The 18,076-nt window shown below is 46.3% G+C and overlaps 2 protein-coding genes and 1 non-coding gene across 9 annotated transcripts in view; 2 read left to right on the plus strand and 1 right to left on the minus strand.

The window, feature by feature from the left end:
• The first annotated feature begins 512 nt into the window (after nucleotides 1-512).
• PTAFR (platelet activating factor receptor) lies at nucleotides 513-13,523 on the plus strand. Of its 2 annotated transcripts, XM_062594293.1 has the most exons (4): nucleotides 513-772; nucleotides 1,909-2,203; nucleotides 5,991-6,182; nucleotides 10,071-13,523. In XM_062594293.1, the coding sequence occupies exon 4, from the start codon at nucleotides 10,129-10,131 to the stop codon at nucleotides 11,173-11,175; it is 1,047 nt and encodes a 348-aa protein (XP_062450277.1). In that variant the 5' UTR covers nucleotides 513-772; nucleotides 1,909-2,203; nucleotides 5,991-6,182; nucleotides 10,071-10,128; the 3' UTR covers nucleotides 11,176-13,523. The 2 variants fall into 2 exon arrangements, with proteins under 2 accessions (XP_062450277.1, XP_062450278.1); XM_062594294.1 differs by lacking the exon at nucleotides 1,909-2,203.
• Nucleotides 8,220-8,290, minus strand: TRNAV-AAC (transfer RNA valine (anticodon AAC)). Its single transcript has one exon. It is a non-coding gene; the product is annotated as a tRNA-Val (tRNA).
• A 603-nt stretch (nucleotides 13,524-14,126) lies between the features above and the next one.
• EYA3 (EYA transcriptional coactivator and phosphatase 3) overlaps nucleotides 14,127-18,076 on the plus strand; it is a 66,323-nt gene continuing 62,373 nt past the window's right edge. For all 6 annotated transcript variants that reach the window (XM_062593936.1, XM_062593939.1, XM_062593937.1 and 3 more), the window contains exon 1: nucleotides 14,127-14,241. The gene's annotated coding sequence lies outside the window, so the exon portion shown is untranslated. The remainder of the gene's footprint in view (nucleotides 14,242-18,076) is intronic.

An 18,076-nucleotide genomic window follows, 5' to 3' on the forward strand; every position in this document is an offset into this window, starting at 1 on the left:
AAGCCTAATAGCAAACAGGTCCCTTACATGCCCTATCTAAATCCCAGGCTGTTGCCACACAAGCTGAACAAAGAACTGGGTGAAGTTAACTTAGCTTAAGAACATGAAGTCAACGTAGCATCGTACACCACAGACAGGGCAAGGAATCTAGCTGCTGTAACCTAGAACATGTTTCTGGCCAGTGTTGCCACATCCTTGGACTTGCACACCAGTGCGCATGTCGGCAGTTCCTATGGGGTATCCGAACCAACGCCTGCTCCTGTGTTGGCTCCCAGTCCCAGTGTCTGAAAAGAAATGTGAAGCCTAAAGGACAGACTCACTGGAGGCCATGGTTCCCCCTGCCATGCCCAACCTTGCCTTTGGCTAGGGAGCACCTCTGTCTCCGAGCTCTTGCAGGGCTGGGATACTCTGTCAAGCCTGTGAAGCAATGAATGATTGCAAAATGTGAGGAGCCCTTGACTAGCACGGGGCCTTCTGAGCAGTTTCCTCATTGGCCGCCTGTTCAAGGAAGGCAGGAGGACCAGGAGAATCAGTGTGGAGCCCCAGAATCCCCAGGGCTCAGCCTGGGCGCGTCTAGAGTGTCGCAACTGCCAAGAGGGAAGTGACTCATTCACCTGAGAATGTAGTGCCCTCCTTCCCCGTCCACCCCTTTCCTCTCACTTCTCCCGGCAGATCCTCCTCCTAGCAGGCTCCACAGTGCTGGTGGCTCTCCACTTCTTGAAGGGACCCAGCAGGCTGGGCTCTATTGTGCTGGATGCTCCATGGCCCTAAGGTAAGAAGATCCTTTCCCTTTTGTCTGCTCTCGCAGTGTGCTTAATCCTCACCCTGAGCCCTGCAGGCTTCTGCATCTTAGCATCTCTGGACCCAGCCTGCTGTGCACGCCCTGTCCTGAGAGACCTCCGAGCTGTGGCATTTCACATAGCTCCAGGGGTTTTGGTGCCACCTTCATACTCCCTGTCTGAATTCTCCAGGAAGCCACATCTGCTCCTCTGCCTTTCCCCCTCTGATTCACACGGCTCCTGACCTAGAAGTCACAGCCCTGATGGGGTGAAAGGGTTACAGACAGCAAAGTTTCTTGGAAATGAGTGACAGGGTCATTACTTCAGAAATGTACTCCCACAGTTTCTCTGCTCGTGCTTGGAGCCATCCCAATGATGCCTAGGCAAGCATCATGGCGTGTATAGCCTCTCCAGCAAAGAGCAGGGAGAGTGGAGGGGTCACCCACACCCATACATTGGTCCCTCCCTCCAACTTACCCAGCAAGAGCCCAGCAAGCATGGTTTTCCCCACGTTGTGATTGCACAAGTCAAGCTAGTGCTGATACTGCCTGTTGGGTAATGGAAACAGGCATGGGGCAGTGGGAATGGGGCTGCCAGTTGTCTGGGTTCCTCAAGCTTCAGGAATGGCCCCAGCCCTGGTTCTGCTTGGGCACTGCAGAGCCAGGTGAGGAGCCTTTCCGCTAAGCTCCTCCAGCAAGGGCAGAAGTGGGCACAGGGAGGCCAGCATTGGGCAGATCTGTTCATTGCGCTTTTTCTGAGGGCTATGTTTTAAGATAAACCCTTGTAAAAAAAAAATCAGGAACCAAGCAAGGTCCTGGCCAACAGAGGGTAAATTGAACGATTGCTCTTGCTGTGGCAGTTATGCTGAAAAGCCGTAGGCATTCAAAGCTTTGGTACGTGGGGATTTCCTGCTCAAAGGGGCCCTTAAACATAACCTTGATTTTAGAGGTGATGGGAGGGGAGATGAGTGCAAGTGTGTTTTTTTTTGGCCTCAGGACACTGCTGGTAAGCACAGGAGGCTGATCATTTGGGGAGGATGGCTGAGCCAGGCACCCACGGGTGCCCAGCTCACATCCACTGTGCACTCACAGTCCCAAGGAGCAGATCTTAGCTCTTTTTTCATTCATAGGATCTCAGACTTCATGTGCCAAAACCAGCTGGAGTCTGTCCTGCTCCCTATTTCATTCACTGCTGATACATAAACATGGATCCCAACAGCAAGATCTCCCGCCGCACGGGGTTGTCCCAGCAGTGATCACAGTAAGCAGCAAAAGCTGTGCCCAACTTTCTGCAGCTGTCAAATACCTACCAGGAAATGTCACTGCTCACTGTCCCAAGAGGAACTCTCAGCAGCTTGGGTAGATGGATCTCCCCGCTGAGCAACGCCAGCTCCCTGGACGCATTCCAGCACACTTGATAATAAGGTGGGGATCCATCACTGCCAGGCTCTGAAATGCTCACAGAGGGAAGCTACAGAGTTTATTTATAGTATTTCTTTCGCACAATGAACAAAAGGAAATTGTGCAGAGGGCGTGAGACGAGGAGTGGAAATGCTCGGACAACAATGCTGAGCATCGGCTTGTGAGCTGCTCCGCTTCCAAAGGAACAGCATGTACCTTCAAAGTCTAAACTGGTTTGAGAGAATAAGCACTGGCAACAGGGACCAGCAGGGACTACATGCCCTGCTCGCTTGCCCAGCATGTCACACCATGTGGCTCTGATCCTGCTGGCAGCATTTGGTGCTTTCAGAGTTCCTGTGTCGGTACTTCGTGCAGCTTGTGTTACTGCTCTTTTCATTTTCATTTGCAAACCCAAAAAAGAGTTTCTGATATCTGCAAAACTAATACGTGGTTATCAACAGCAGGTATTTTGCTAACAGGCTCCATCTCGGAAGGAGACGAGCCCAAGGAGCTGTGCCAGAGGCATGCAAAATGAGCCTGGTGACGACATGCTCATGCTGCTCATGCCCTGAAAGTAGCAGCAAGGCAGCTTGCTGTGGAAGAGAAGTCATAGAGTCATAGAATCAGTAAGGTTGGAAGGGATCTCTGGAGATCACCTAGTCCTGATACTGTGCCAGAGCCACGGGGAATGACCTGGGGACTCCTAACTTGTGAGCCCTAGATGATCTCCAAAGATTAATTGGGATCTAGTGCCCCAGATACAGAGACCAAAATACCACTAATACTACTTAACAGGATCACATGGGAATCAGTTATAGTAAAAGAAGATTAATTTTATATTTTTACTATATTGCAAGTTCTGTTGATAAAGGTAACTGCATATGCTGTATATAAATATATATTATATATATATTTAACATAGACTTGCATGACATTCAGTGTTTTCTTGCCAGCAACCACCACAGCCAGACTTTACGTGCATCCCCAGGACTGGAAGTGGGTAAATAACATTGCGAACAGGGCAGTGAAAAGCTGCGAGGGCCCCTCAGTAAGCTAGGCTGCTACAAACAGAATCCATTTAAATGCTGAACGCAAAGTCGTGTGCTTGGAAAGAGACAATGCTGCAGCCCCAGTGAAGCAGCGGAGCCGCATCCCCGAGGGGCAGCTGGAGAGGGTGCAGGATTTGGGGAGTGCTGCCTCAGGGGGCTGCGTGGGCAAAGGCGGGGGGGGTGTGCTGCTGAGCCCTCCCAGTGCATAGAGAAGCACGTAGTAATCCAGGAGGGAGGAAGGGGGCTCTTCATCACCTTCTTCTATAGCTTTGGTACCAGCAGCTCTGAATCTGGGCCCACTTCTGCTTTTCATGCTTTTAATGCAACAGCAGAAAATGGAAATGATGAGGAAGGAAACCCTCCAAATAGCTAAGAGTTGGAGCAGCGCAAGGCAAGCAAAGGGCTAATCTACATGACCAGGTGCTTGTTCTAAGCATTTCTGAGAATCTAAATACCTTGAGGCCAAACCTGAGCATCTGAGGCACAGCTGAAAGACAAGGAAATCTGGCAAGAGCTGAGGAAGCACTCGCCAGCGCTGATGCTGTCAAATCCCAATTCTGGGCAGTTAGAGGTCTCCTGCCTCCAGTGGGAGTGTTTAAATCAGAAAGCACAGTTTCATATCACCATTAGAGCTTCCAGGCTGCAGATCTCCTGGCGTCTTTCATCAGTGAGTTTAGTGTTTTACTGTATTTTTGTTCTTTGGGTTTTACAAAAGAGCTTCTTCAGACCCTGAAATTCAGTGACGTGAATGTGCCCAGAGTTGGCGTCAGAGCCTACACAGCACTGAGCAGAGGAAGAATGCAGATTTCTGATGGGAACCCCTCCCCAGCCCAAAACCTCCCGGGCTTTCATTTCCTCTAGGAGCTTGGCAGCGGCAGGGCAGCACACTTTGTTCTGCAGTTGTAGCCTTTGCTAATGCTCTCCTTCCACATATCCTCGCCGGCTTCTCCTTCCAAAGCCACAGACTGGCTGCCAGCTGATCTCTTTGGTGTGCTTTTATTTTGTTTTTAATTCCAGCTCCCAGAATCAATCTCATGGGCTAGAGTATTAGGAAAGCTCTGACAGGTTCACGAAGGAGCAGGTTCCCCTGTCCATCTCTCCCGTTGCTCACAAGGAAGGGGGAAGGAGGGAGGAAGGTGGCCAGCAGAGGAGAGGAGGCTGCTTGGGCCTCCGTCCCAGTGTAGGTCAGTAATCTCACTGCAGGAGCCTGATCTCACCCCTTGGGTCACCTGATGTGGCCCGGTGCAGAGGGAGCCCAGCTCTTCCCTGGTCCCCAGGACCAGAGAGGGTAGCACATCTGCCTGCTCCGTAGAGCTAGCTCCTTGAGCACAGCCCACCGCTGCTCAGGAAAATCAAGGTCTCCCAGGTCTGCTAAGCGTCACTGCTGCATGGCTCAAACATACCAGCAGTGGCTGCATCCAGTTTTGCGCAGTTGACTCCTATGTCCTTCCAGTACCCTGTGCTGCTGCCACATAGGACAGGGATGATTTCTTACATGCTCAAAGTGCACGGTGCACCCAGCCTCACAGCCAGATGTCACCCATGAAGGGACAAGGGGAGTAGATCAAGGATCTGGTGGCCTGATGCCGTTTGTGAGAATTTGGGATTTTAGATGGGCCATTAAGGTGGATCAGCTCATGACAGCTGATCTCTGGCCCATCTGGGAGTGTGCATGTGAGGGAGAGAAGCTCCAGCCTGGGCTCCCGCTCCTGTCATCAGAGCCTGTGCTGTTTCCATACCTCTCTGGATGTTTCAGTGCCTCACCTGAGCAAGGCCCAGGGGAGCAGGACATTGAGGTTTGCACAGCAGTGAGCTGAGTGCCTGGCTGGGGCTCCTGGTGGCTGCCATGTACCCACATGAACTGCTTGCCTCTCCTCACTGCAGGCTGCCATGCCAAGGCACGTGCTGGCTGTTCAGCCCTGTGATGACTTTGGGAGAGACTGTTGGCACCCTCTGGAGATGGAGGCATGGAGGGATTCCAAGAGTTGACCCAGGCAATGAAGCTCAGATCAGCACCAGGCTTTTGCTTGCCCTTATTTGGGGACTTCCAACCACTGGCATGGACAGAAGGTGGTTGCTAATGCTGCACTGGCTGCCTCAGTGCTGTACAGCCCACCAGCTTGTGGCCTCAGCAGGGTCATACAGCCACATAGAGCCTCATCTCAGCCTTGGGGATTGCCCAAGGCCCAGCAAGCCAGAAGTTGGTGTCTCTGCAGAATAGCATTGCTGCTCTGCACCTTATCCCTCTGTCAGTGCCCCATTTCCCTCAGCTGATAAGGAAGTTACATAACCTCCCAAGGAGTCAGCACTGCCCAATGTCTCTGTATCTGCTGAAGATCCATGAGATAAAAGGAGACTTCACACGGCTGTATGCCCAGCTCTGTTTAGCCCTGACACAAGTGCAAAGGAGACTGTACTAGGGAATGAGTTTGTCCATGGGATTTACAAGTTTTCTGGTGATTCCTTTTTTGAAGATACTAAGCCAACATTCTCCCAGCTTCTGCCATTCGGCTGTTCAGAAGAAGGATGTCCAAATGCTTTTTAATTCCTGATCTAACCGAGGACATGGAGTGGGTTCCTATTCAGTCTTTAGAGAAGAACCTCAACTTCTCTCTCTTTCAGAATCACTAGAAATGGAGATACTTTGAGGAAACAGCTCAAAGGACTTTCCAGATCTTGGCTGTGGTTACTTGCCTTTCCTCTAAAGCTTTTTTTATTTCTCATTTCCTTTGAGCTGATGTCACACGTTTCCTCTTCTCTAGTGACACTGCAGTTACGGTGCTGTTGCTCCCATTCTGGTGTCCTGCTCTTGAGAGCTGTCTGGGCAGAGACATTTTGGCCCCAGGTCAGAAAAAAAAATATCTGGAAGAGGACCAAGGACTCTAAATAAGACATCCATCATTGCTCTACTTCAGCTGAAAATGGACATATCACACTGAATCCGTTCGCCTGTGGTAAGCACAAAATAGAATTTATTGGTACTTCTCCTGGAAGATGCTTTTGCTGATGACACAGCTTGCGTTAGTGTGATCTTTGCAGCTTGCAGCCATGAGCCAATTAATCTGTACTGAGAGAGCATGGCCCAAGGGAGAAAGTGTTGAACTGGGAGCAGAGTCTGCAATTGCCGCAGTCACGCTCTGTTGCACAGTGGTTCGCTTCCGTCTCCATTTCTCAGTTGAGAACATAAGCCACTTGGGATTATCAGCTGGGGCACTAGATAGTGGCTTGGGCTAGAGTTGCCAGGAATTTTGGTAACACAGTGCAGCCTCTTGCAGCAGAGAATGGCGCCCACGTCTGTCAGCTCGCATCCTGACCACTGCATGTTCTCCCTTCAGCTGACACAGAGGAGATTTATGTATTTTGTACGAAGGGGCACAGTTTCAGTAGGTGAGAATGAGATCCCTTGTATCTCTGAGCCTAGAGCTTAGGGCATCTTATGAGTACACAGGAGATGGGTTGAGTTCCTCAGGCTGAAGAGGAAGTGGGTTATTGAGTAAATTTACAGGGGAATGGTGCCATGTTCTCTTCTAGCCGTATTCTGTAGCATTTCTGGCTTGGGAAGTGAAAAGGGAAAAACAACTCCCTTATGGTTTCCTGAAGGACCTTGGCATTGGCACTGCACAGCCTAACACTGTCATGAAACTAGTTCTACCAAATAGGGCTGGAGCTGTACAAGGCATTGCCATCTGGCACTGCCCATCCCGCATCTCTGCTGGAGGTTTCTGCTCCATATCAGACTTGACAATGTAGAGCCTGTCCTTGCATTTATCTCTGCATGTCAGAGCCCAGCTCTTTAGCTCAAGTCCTTAGGTGCAGGGCTTTGTAGTAGAGGGGGACATGCACGTTCACTTTTTGTCCTGCTCCATCTGCTAAATCTGGCAGATCTGGAGAGCCCACCAGTAAAGTTTACCAGAGCTCCTAGGTCAAGTTTGGAGACAGCCATGCCCATGTGCAATCTCAGAAACGGAGGGTTAAAGGGACTTCTCAGTGGCACAGTCATGACGGACTTTGCAAATAATGGCTGTGCATATGTATGGGATGTGGGTTCTTCTGAATTCTGCTAAGGAGATGCATTGCCTTTTCATTTTCCCTAACCTGGGTATGTTCAGATCGGATGCTACAGTGATAGAGCATCTTTGAAATTAAAGATTCTAGCCCCAGGCACCAGAATTATTTACCGAAGTTGGCAATTAGTCAGAACATTGAGTTTAAGATGCAGATTTAAAATAACCATAAGATCTCTAGTGATCTTAGGTAATTAGGACTTTATTTTCCTTCTTAACATTTGTTAGTGTGTCAACACCAGTCTCTCTTGCCTGTGCATGGCTTCACTGCTTGCCTGAAGTATCTGTACCTGGTACAGTGCTCTGCTGAGCTGAGGGATGCGAACTCTTAAAATTGGCATATGTCTTTACCAGAGATGATCCCTCTGTGAGTTGTGCTTGGACACAGACATTTATTTAAGGCTGTGTTGTATCAATTACCACTTATAATACATAGATGGGGCTGTTGAAATGGAAGGAACAGAGCCTGAGCCACTACCTGCTCTAGGGCCTCTCCTCTGAGCAACATGGAATAGAGACATGTCCTCAGGGACATGCTAGACCTCTGCAGCCAGACCCCAGGCATCATAGCCTAGGGCATCCTCAACTCCTAGATATCACTGCCTGAATCACTGCCCTGCTGCCTTATGGAGATTGATAGTTTCTCAGCAGGATGGCAGAAGTCAAGGTAAAAGAGAGGAGATGCACGCGTCACCTGGCCAACTGCTAGTATCGCCACAGGTACCCCTGTTAATTCCTGGGCTCTGGGCTTCTCCACACTACATAGACCTTGGCAGAAGAATTGAGTTGAAAGACTTTCAAACCCCAGTGCTATGCGGCACCCGGCAGCCATGTGAAGAACAAAGGCTGAGTTGTAGATATAGAGTCATAGAATTGGCAAAGTTGGAAGGGATCTCTGGAGATTGTCTAGTCCAACCCTCAATCAAGTGGCCCACACAGGGATCAAACCTGCGACCTTGGCATTGTTAGTACCACACTCTAACCAACTGAGCTAAACCATCTATATCTGTAGTTGTCATGTTGTTAGGGCAACTGTGAGGGGTGAGGAGGTAGAGGCTTGGGAAGGTGACCACAGCCTTCCTCTGCTGCCAGCTGGGAGGAATTTCAAGGGGTTTGCAGAGTTTTCAAAAGAGAAGGAGAGATTTTCTGAGCTAGAGCTGACTTCCCCATTTGCACAGGAAAATTGCAAATGGGTGATGAGGAACCAAGAGCACATGGGCACAAAGAGTGATTCAGCTCAGGGAGGATGAGACAAGTGTTCACGCCTCTGCTGCTAGGGAAAATCCAGAAAGTTTTGAGGCATTAAAATGACTTCTCAGCATTTTTTGACTTTTTGAGAGGAAAAGCATGCTGTCTAGGGGGCTGGCAGAGCCATCGCAAGCAGCTTTGCAATGTGTAGCACCCAATATTCCTATCATAACTTGCATGAGATGTTTAGGCTTTGTGATTGGTGGTCACTCCCAAATTAAACCACCATTTTCTGCATTTTACAAACCCTGGGACTGGCATGACCAGACTCTGTTGGCTCCCATTATGTAGCAAACCCAGTGAGTTTGCCATGAACAAGCAACCCAATATCCTTGGCCACGGCTCTCAAACTCATTTACCTGTATTAGTCAAGTTATCTTCCCATTGCTTTTAGAGGGAGAGAAATACACATCTGCAGGACTGTGTCACAGAGAGGTGAGGGCCTGTTGAGCATCACCCGAGGAGTTAGTGCTAAAGTCAAGAGCTAGTGTGTATGTCTCTGCGTAGTAAAAGCGGTAGACTACAGTCTACAAGGGATTAGAGTGAGTATCACGTGAATCTGAAAAAAAATATTGATGATACAGGAATCTGACGTGTTGAAACTGTCAGCTAGATCTGAAGAGATACTAACTGAGGTGGGAACAGATTATGTTAAAATCCTGAAGATATCTCTTCAGGGCCAGTGTTTATCAATAGTCTCTCTGGGGACACAGGGAAGCACAGAATTGCTGCTGCTAACACTTGGAATCGACACAGAAATAGTAAAAAGAGACTGAGTCAGATGGGTTCTACAGCAGCCTGAATTCAAAACGATGGCACAAAAGGCAATAGTGAGGCTTTTAAGAGAGATTTAAGAGAGTTTAAGAAAAACTGTATCTAAGAATCAAGATAAGATTAATAACTCATCTTTTACATCATTTGCTCAGTAAAAAATTGGGAGCTTTGGTAGCCTATGAAGCGAATGTGAGAGCCTGTGGTGACTATAACTAAGAAAACCAAATGTAATCTTTCCAACTATAAACAGCAAAATGTCAGGAAGGAATAAGCAGAGGATGATTCTGGAAATGGCACTAATGACATTTGTGCTAGATATTGTCTCAGTCTTGGAATTTCTATTTTAAAAAAATAGGCAAATTAGTATTAAGAAAGAACCACAGAAAAACAAGAGACAGAAAACCTACTTTGCTTATAGCAAAAAATTAAGAAGCTCAGTCAATATAGCTTGAGAAGGAGTTAAGAGTTGATATTATCTGTCGTAAGAACCTTCATGCAGAAAGTAATTTGAGATTAGAGATGTGAGATCTGCAGTGTAACAGACAGCATTGGATTAAGATGCAAAGGCTAGTACGATATGGCAATGGGATTGCAGAGAGGACTAAGGAGCCAGGGCATGTGCCTGAAGCCGGAGCCAGGGCACGGGGGAGAACTCCTGTGGTCACAGACAGCTGAAAATGAAAGCTGAGTTTTGCCTTAGATACGGCACCGCTGGCATTGCTATTGATCAGCTGGTTTTATGCTTTACGTTTTTAGGCAAGAAGAAAAACTGTAACAGGAAATTCTGCACCAGAAGCACGAGTTCAACAGCACCATGTCTGGAGAGGGCAAAGGAGGTGCTGAAGACATCTCATGCCACATAGACTCTGAGTTTCGCTACACCCTCTTCACTGTTTTCTACAGCATCATTTTCATTCTGGGCTTTGTCGCCAACTGCTATGTGCTCTGGATTTTCAGCCGTATTTACCCCACCAAGAAACTCAATGAAATCAAGATATTCATGGTGAACCTGACAGTAGCTGACCTACTCTTCTTGGTTACGATGCCCCTATGGATTGTTTACTATCACCACCATGGAGACTGGATCATGCCTGGGTTCCTCTGTAGTGTGGCTGGCTGTTTGTTCTTTGTTAACACCTACTCTTCTGTTGCCTTCCTGATGGTCATTACATATAACCGTTACCAAGCTGTGACTAATCCCATTAAGGCTGCTCAGTTTACCACCCAGAGAAGGGGCATCTACTTGTCAGCAGCTATCTGGATCATAACAGTGGGTAGCTCTTTGTATTATCTTTTTGATGATAATACTAATGAGGAGAAAATCGGCTCAGTGAATTTTACCCGGTGCTTTGAGTATTACAGTAACTCTGCTAGCAGTGTTCCAGCTGTTCTCGCCATTCATGTGATCATCTGCGTTCTTTTCTATATAATTTTCCTGTTTATCTTAGGCTGGAACATCATCATTATCAAGACCCTCTTCTCTAAGTCAATGCAGCAGCGGAAGAGCACTCACGTCAAGCAAAGGGCACTCTGGATGGTTTGCACAGTGCTGGCTGTGTTCATCATAAGCTTTGTACCTCATCACATTGTGGACCTGCCTTGGACGCTCACTGTTCTGGAACAGTGGCAGAAGGACAATTGTTTGTTGCGCCAACAACTCAATGATGCTCACCAGGTGACTTTGTGCCTCTTGAGTATGAACTGTGTGTTGGACCCAGTCATCTACTGCTTTCTCACCAAAAAGTTCCAGAAGCATCTTTCAGAAAACCTGAAAAGCATGAAAGGTAGTCGTAAGTGCTCCAGGCAAACCACGGACACAATGATTGACACCATTCATCAGGAGGATGCCATGAGGATCTAGCACAGTCCCGTTCTGATTGAAGAGACTGGGATATATGAATCAGTCACCTATCTTTTCTCAAGAGGCTGCAGTGAGGAATGCAATAGAGGACGAGGATCTTACATTTCCTTGTTTCCATTAGAAAGAACACTCTTTTCTTTGATTAGATGCAACTGGCAGAACTGGAACCTGTCATAGGCTGGCATGAAAGTACTTTCTATCTTGGCTGGTGTTCTCTGAGCACTGAGAACAGCTCAGTCTGCTTTTATGTGAAAGAAATCTGGCATTGAGTCTTCTCAGTGAATGACTAAAAGCTGAAAGCACCGAAAATATCCATTGTGTCAGCCGAGATGGGACTGTCCCTGGTCCTTTGCCTTCCCAGCTCCCATGAGGAATCTGATTGCAGAGGTGTAAGAAATTCCTAAAAGACCTGGAGGGACAGAATGAGCTGCTAACATCATCAAGTTACTTTTCTGAGTAGCTTGTATGGTTCTGTGAAGAGAGCTTTTGCTGAGTAAGTGTTAGAATGGCTAGAAGGGACCTAGTCCAAGGAGTTCCTCATGATGCCATCATGATGGCATCTCTGACTCCTTCTTTGTGTGACCTGCTGGGGTCCATATTTGACAGATGCCTGGGAATAGCTATTATGAAATTTTGTGTTTGCTCTCAGCTCTTGAATCAGTCAAGTAACTGGATTAGGAGGCAAGAAAAGGAAGAGAAATTGGCAGTGCCTGTGGAAGTTCTGCCTCAGCCCCTATCCCCAAATAAGCATTATGTGCTTACTGACTTCCTGAATGATGGCAAAAAGGGCCTCCTGGATTCAGAAATTCAATTCAGAAATTCAGAAATTTTTAGCTGACTGCCTGTATCAGTGTAGATCCAATCTCACTTTGCAGTCTCCAGATAATGGGATTCTTGTCTGCATGGGCAGACATTAAGAAGAAATAAATTTGAAATGCTTCAATATCTTGCTTCTTACTTATTTAAACTCAGGTTATAAAAAGAATCTAAACATTATTTCCTTCCTGCATCCACTTTATTTCTGCTATGAAGAAATGAAGCTGACTAGTTCTTGATATCCTACCACAAATGAAGTATTACTTATGGGCAGCTTTCTGAGTAAGTCTGTCCTGCCACAGTAGTACAGTACAAGTTGCAGATGTGTAATTAACACATTCAAACAAGACTTGGGACTCCTTGCTTAGGGCTGGTTGCAATCAGTAGGGCCCAGGGCAAAGTAGTTTTCCAGGAGCGCTGACTTTTGTTACAAATCATGCAACACTTGAGGTTCCTTTTCTCACCCAATTGCTCAATCCAACTCGGGAAATAGGGCAGGGAAGGGCACTTTCTTGTTTATACAACAGTTTTTGGTTCCTCAAACTACATACAAGAGTCTAGTTGATGACAGGAAAAGCACATCTGCTGTGGTGGCACTTATTTATATGCATGAACAGCAGCCTTCCTACAGGTCTTTCAGATGTATCCCCTGAAGATCCTTTTACGCTTGAGTGTGAGAATGAGCAAAAGAATTAAGAAATTGCTTTTTCTAATGCCGTGTGCCGGGGTCAGTCAAGCACTCCAGGCCCAGTGCCAGGCAGAAGAGAGTCTGATCATAATGAAAACACATTTACCTCCTCATCCTGAACTCTGCTTCTGTAACGGACACCCATAAAGCCCACCTGAAGGAATCTCCTAGCAGAGAGAGATTTCCCTATGTGGAACATGCAAGGCACAGTCATGCTCAAAACATTGCCCCGAATCTGCAGTCCTCTGAACCACAGTGCCCAGCAAGGGTGGCAGTTTCTATAACTTAAAAGCCTGGAGCCCACTTGCTGGAGGAATTTGCTTTTGCAAGCAGAGCAGGTCCTGCCGCTGGCAGACAGGGTAGAACTCTTCCCTTTCCCCCCCCCCCCCCCACTATCTGGGGCAATAGCAGAGCTCTCTGGCTTCAGAGCACGTTAAGGCTGGAGTTTGGCAGCTTAGAGGAAATGGAATTATTTTATGTGGAGATTTGATAAGAGCATGCTATTCTTCTGCTGGCAACAGCACTTACAGTTTGGGCTATTCATTGTAGGTAAATAATATGCTTTACTCCACACAACACAGTTGTGTGTGGCCATTGTGGGCTCAGAGAAGAAATGTGAACTTCTTGCATCTAAGGGAAAGGGTAAATGGAGGAAAAGCCCCTGAGGGATACTACAGAATATACTGAAGTACTTAAGTTAGTAACAATTTATTTGTAAAAACAACCCTGAGCTTCTATTTCTGTTCCTGAAATGACTTTTAGTTTTACAGGGGAAGCAGTGTTGTGTTAAACTGCTGTACTTTGCAATAACATGTATCTTCAAAAATTGTTTTAAATAAACCTTGCTCCCAAATATTTTGCCCTTTATGCTTATCTACCTTCCCATTTTTCTTTTATTTGCAGTTAAGTGAATTGTTGACAAAGCTTGCCTGATGCTATACTTCTCTTTTTTTCTTTTTATTTACCAGGTTAACTCCTGGGACAGGCAAAACTAGAGGCTCAGGCAAGTTTTGCCCCATGAAAAGGGAAGGGGGAAGAAAGAATTTCACACAGGAAAACAACTTATGAAACACTTAAATGCTTCACAAACCAGCCAGATGAACAAAATCCAAACCCTCTGACCTGCAGACAGGGAAGTTTTCCACAAAGACAGACACCCCACCATGCAGGCTTAACATTCAGGCTGAGAGCAAGCACAAGCACCTCAAATAACCTGTACGACATTGTCCAAAGACTATATATATATATATATATATATATATACACACACACATACATATACATATAAAAAAAAGTGAGAACCGGGGAGCGGCCGATGCCGCAGTGCCCATGGGGGCCGCGGGCCAGGCCGGGCCTGCGCGACCGCCGCCACCACACCCGCCGGCGGCGCCTCGCGCATTGGCGTCACTTCCGTCGCCGCGTGGGCTCTGCTTCCGGGTCGCCTTGCCGCTGCCTGAGGTGGGTGGGGGGCCCGAGGAGCTGCTCGGCGCCGCCGCCGCCGCTGCCGCCGCCATGTCTCCCGCGGGACTCGCTCCCGGGCCCGGCTCCGGAGCGGCCTCTCGGTAAGGACCTGCTTGAGGGCGGCCCGCAGCCTGCTCGCCTCCGGGGTTACCTGCCCGCCCGCGCTTCTTGCCCGCCACCGCTCCTCCCCCCCGGCCTGCGCGCTCGCCCCGGCCGCGGCGCCTCGTCCCCGTCCCTGCGGCCGGCCGGGGCGGCGCTGGCGGCTGGCCCGCGGCTCCCGAGCTGAGCCCTCGCGTGCGTCTGCCCCGTTGGCATCGCAGAGCAGCGGGGGATGTTCAGGGGCGCTGCAGCAGAGCAGTGCAGGTTTGTAACAGGTAGCGCCGCTGGAGACCTGCTGCCCCCCCCTCCCCACCCCCCTTCAGGGCACAGCGGGACCCCAGGCAGTCCGGGGTGCCCCCAGCAATCCGGGGTGCCCCAACTGCTGGGGTTGTTGCTCGAAGATAGGTAAAGGCCACAGAAAGGGCCTAATCAACTCTGTTAGGCAATGAGCACTGGCTTGTGCAAGATAATTGGGAAAAAGAACTTGCTGTGGGTGATTTGGGATGTGCTTAGGGTTGATGGGTTGGACCCAGGGCCAGCAGTGTTAGGTAGCTCCAGCTCAGGGCAGCTTTGCCCAAACTGTTGGGTTTGCAATGAATTAGTTAAACATATCAATGCTTCTTAGTGCTTTGTATAGGTTTAGGAACTTGCACTCCAGCTTGTGCAGACACAGCCAAAGGATTAACTTAGGCTTTGTAGGGCCATGCTCTGTTGGGCTTCATAAGCCCTATTGGGCCCAGCTCAACTCTACAGGACATTCCTGATTTTGGGAATGCTGTGCAGGGATGCTGGAGCTTTATGCAGAGCCAGCTCAAGCATAGCATGCCTTATTTATTTGGTCCCTGCGCCTGCATCGCGTGGCTAAATTGTTTCCAGACTAGAGCTAGTCCTTCAGATGCAGCATAGCTACATTAAGTCGAATGCAGCACCGTGTAAGTAAGTCTTGCTGTACCTCACTCTTTGCATGCAGCTAGCTTTGCTTCTGCTTTCATAATACACTTAATTTGTAGACTAGTAGCTTCTAACCAGTAATTGAAAGTCAACCATACTTCCAATTGAGGAAAGATTTTTATCTGCCTGTGTTATTTGTTTTCTTGCATTTCTGTCTGTTGTGGACTACTTTAAATCCAAGATGCTGAATAAGATAGGCTTATCTTTGGAATCATGGTAATTCACATGCCTTGAGGCACTCTTTTCATAATTAGCTGTTTTTATAAATGCATAAAGATAGTAGCTTTTTCAGCCTGGAAAACTCCTGACCTGTCAAACTGTATTTATCCTGTTTAATTTTTTTTAATTTGCCTCCCTGTGTTTTGCTTCTTACTTAGTTACGTTGTGCAGTGATTCTAATGACTTGTAAACTGCTAGCCCTTAATCTTAGTTACCTTTTAAGTGTTTAGAAGTGAGAATGCACCTGTGTATTGTTGGTTTGTGTGGCAAACTGGATCGCAGAACTGTTGCTTGCACACTACACTTACATTTACAACTGTAATAGTTCCTGAATAATTGGTGACTTTTTCAATTTCTGAAGGGTTTTTTTTAGCTTCTCAGGACTTTCACCTGTAAATGTGAAGATGCTGAATGAGTTCTGAATGAAATATGTTAGCACATAATTTACTAAAATAATTTTCAAGTTTTATGTGAATGAGGTAGCGTATCTCTAAATCAATTTAATGTACTACTTCTTAACTTTCATGTACTGAAGAATAGTTATATATGGCTAAGTGTAACTAGATGCTTAGCCTATTACTCTAAACAATTTTTTTTCTTATATAGGAGATGGTGTTAAATTTGTCCTGAACTGAGTTTGGTTCAGGATCTAGGGAAAGACGGGAAGACTGAATAAACCATACTGAAATGTTTCCGTTAAATGGATAACCTAGCAAGGAGTTTGTTCTCCTGTGTAAATCATATTATGCATTAAAGGCTGACTGCGGTTCATTGCAGACAGGAGTAATTCAGTGCATGTATTCTTACCTGTCAGAAATAGGAAAATATATATATATACACACTATATATATATACTGATTATATATTTTATATATATTTCTGTGCAGGTCTATGCTCCTATTTTTCTTCTAGAAATGGGGTGTTTGTTACAACTTGTATTTCATAAGCTTAGCAATGGCCCATATTTAAGCTCTTGATAATCTGCAGACCCAATTACTGGGTCTGCAAAACTCTGAAAAAGAAGCTGTCAGGATGGAGGTTTGTAGGAAACTGTGAGGGCTTAAATGGAATCATGATAGAATTTAACTGGTATTTTCTGTATGATCTTTTACCCAGCACTGTCCAGAAACAACCTACCTTTGGGCAACTTCCTCCCTTACAGCAGCTGATGAGTGTTTTCACGTAGTGCGTGACCCATGGTGCACATGAGTGAGCCTTAAAAACTAGGTTAAGGAAGGTCTTTTTCAGGTTTTCCGTGCTTTGTCTTATCAATAATTTATTCTTCATTTCCCCTTTTTAAAAAAAATTATCTGTATTTTTCTTTCTTTAATTTTTTAAAGAGCAGCAAACCAAGCAATTCCTCTGAAGTATTCTCTCTGGTGGCCCCTGTTTAGCAGCACTTAAAGGATAGTTCGTAGGATGCTGTTCTACTGCTCCAGCACCTGAGGGAGTAACTGCAAATCCTTTCTTGCAGCAGCATCTAGAAAGAACTTCAGTGAAGGTAGCGTTAGTAGTAGCAAGCAGTCAGACTTCCTCCTAATGTGTTGCCTAAATCTGATGGTTAGGATGATGCTGCAGGCAAAAAACACAGAGGTGTAACACGCTTTTCAGCATATGGTGTCGTCTTGAGCTACACCACACACAGGTCACTACTATCTCATCTTTTCCAGGCTGTTACCAATCAGTCCCTCGACTAGGCTACATTACTAGAGTACAAGCTGTCTATTTAGAAAAATAATCTAGTATGGGAAGGAAGCTGATTGGGATCTTTTCCATCTCTTAGATAAACCATTGGGATTAAGGATATTGGCTAATCTAAGCTTCAGAGACAACTAAATAGTTCTTCATTTCTGCAGAAGATGAGTCTGTCTTCCTGAAGTTATGAACTTGTGCCCTCTTTAGAGAGCTACTCTCACATTCCTAGAGCTTCCTTCAGAGTTTTGTTTGTACTTGAATATTGATAGTCCTGCTTCTCTGAGAGCTACCAATTGGCATGTAGCATAAAGTGTAGCTTTAATCTCTGGGAGATGATTTCTATTTCTATCATACCATACCATCATGTGTAATTCAATTTTGAAGATTTTACAAAGTAATCTGACACTACTTTTTTTTTTCTATTTGAGAGAGCTTACGAAATTCGTTGTTAACTAAATATAATTGATTTAAGATAAACAGGAGAGAAAAATACACATTCAGCACCAGCATCATCTGGAAAAATAGGTAATTAATTATTTTTTTCACAATAGGAAAGAAGAGAGTGACAGAACCTTACAGAAATGTTCTGAAGAAGGCTTAACGCTAGTTTGCTAATAAAATTTCCCCACACTATTTTCCTGATAAATGCATAGTTATTCGCTTGTTTGTATTTGGAAAATATTATCGCAGAAACCAATCCTGTTGGTTCAAGACTTTGTAGTTTTACGCAGAAGTCTGGTCTCATTTGTAGTATGTTTGATCTTTTGTTCAATATAATTACAAGTGCTCTTGAAATTTTAGAAGTTGTTGCCTTGATTGTTCCATGTGTTTTAAATCCATATTTCCTGTCCATCCTGAAGTTTTTCTGTATGGGGATGGGAGCTAGCCTTTCTTGAGGGTAGAAGTAAGCTATAAGTTAATAGGGAATACTTTTTTTCTTTTTTAATATTGCTGTTATTTTGGAAAACTATA

The sequence above is a fragment of the Rhea pennata genome, chromosome 23 (assembly GCF_028389875.1).
Source record: "Rhea pennata isolate bPtePen1 chromosome 23, bPtePen1.pri, whole genome shotgun sequence".
NCBI classification, from domain to species: domain Eukaryota; kingdom Metazoa; phylum Chordata; class Aves; order Rheiformes; family Rheidae; genus Rhea; species Rhea pennata.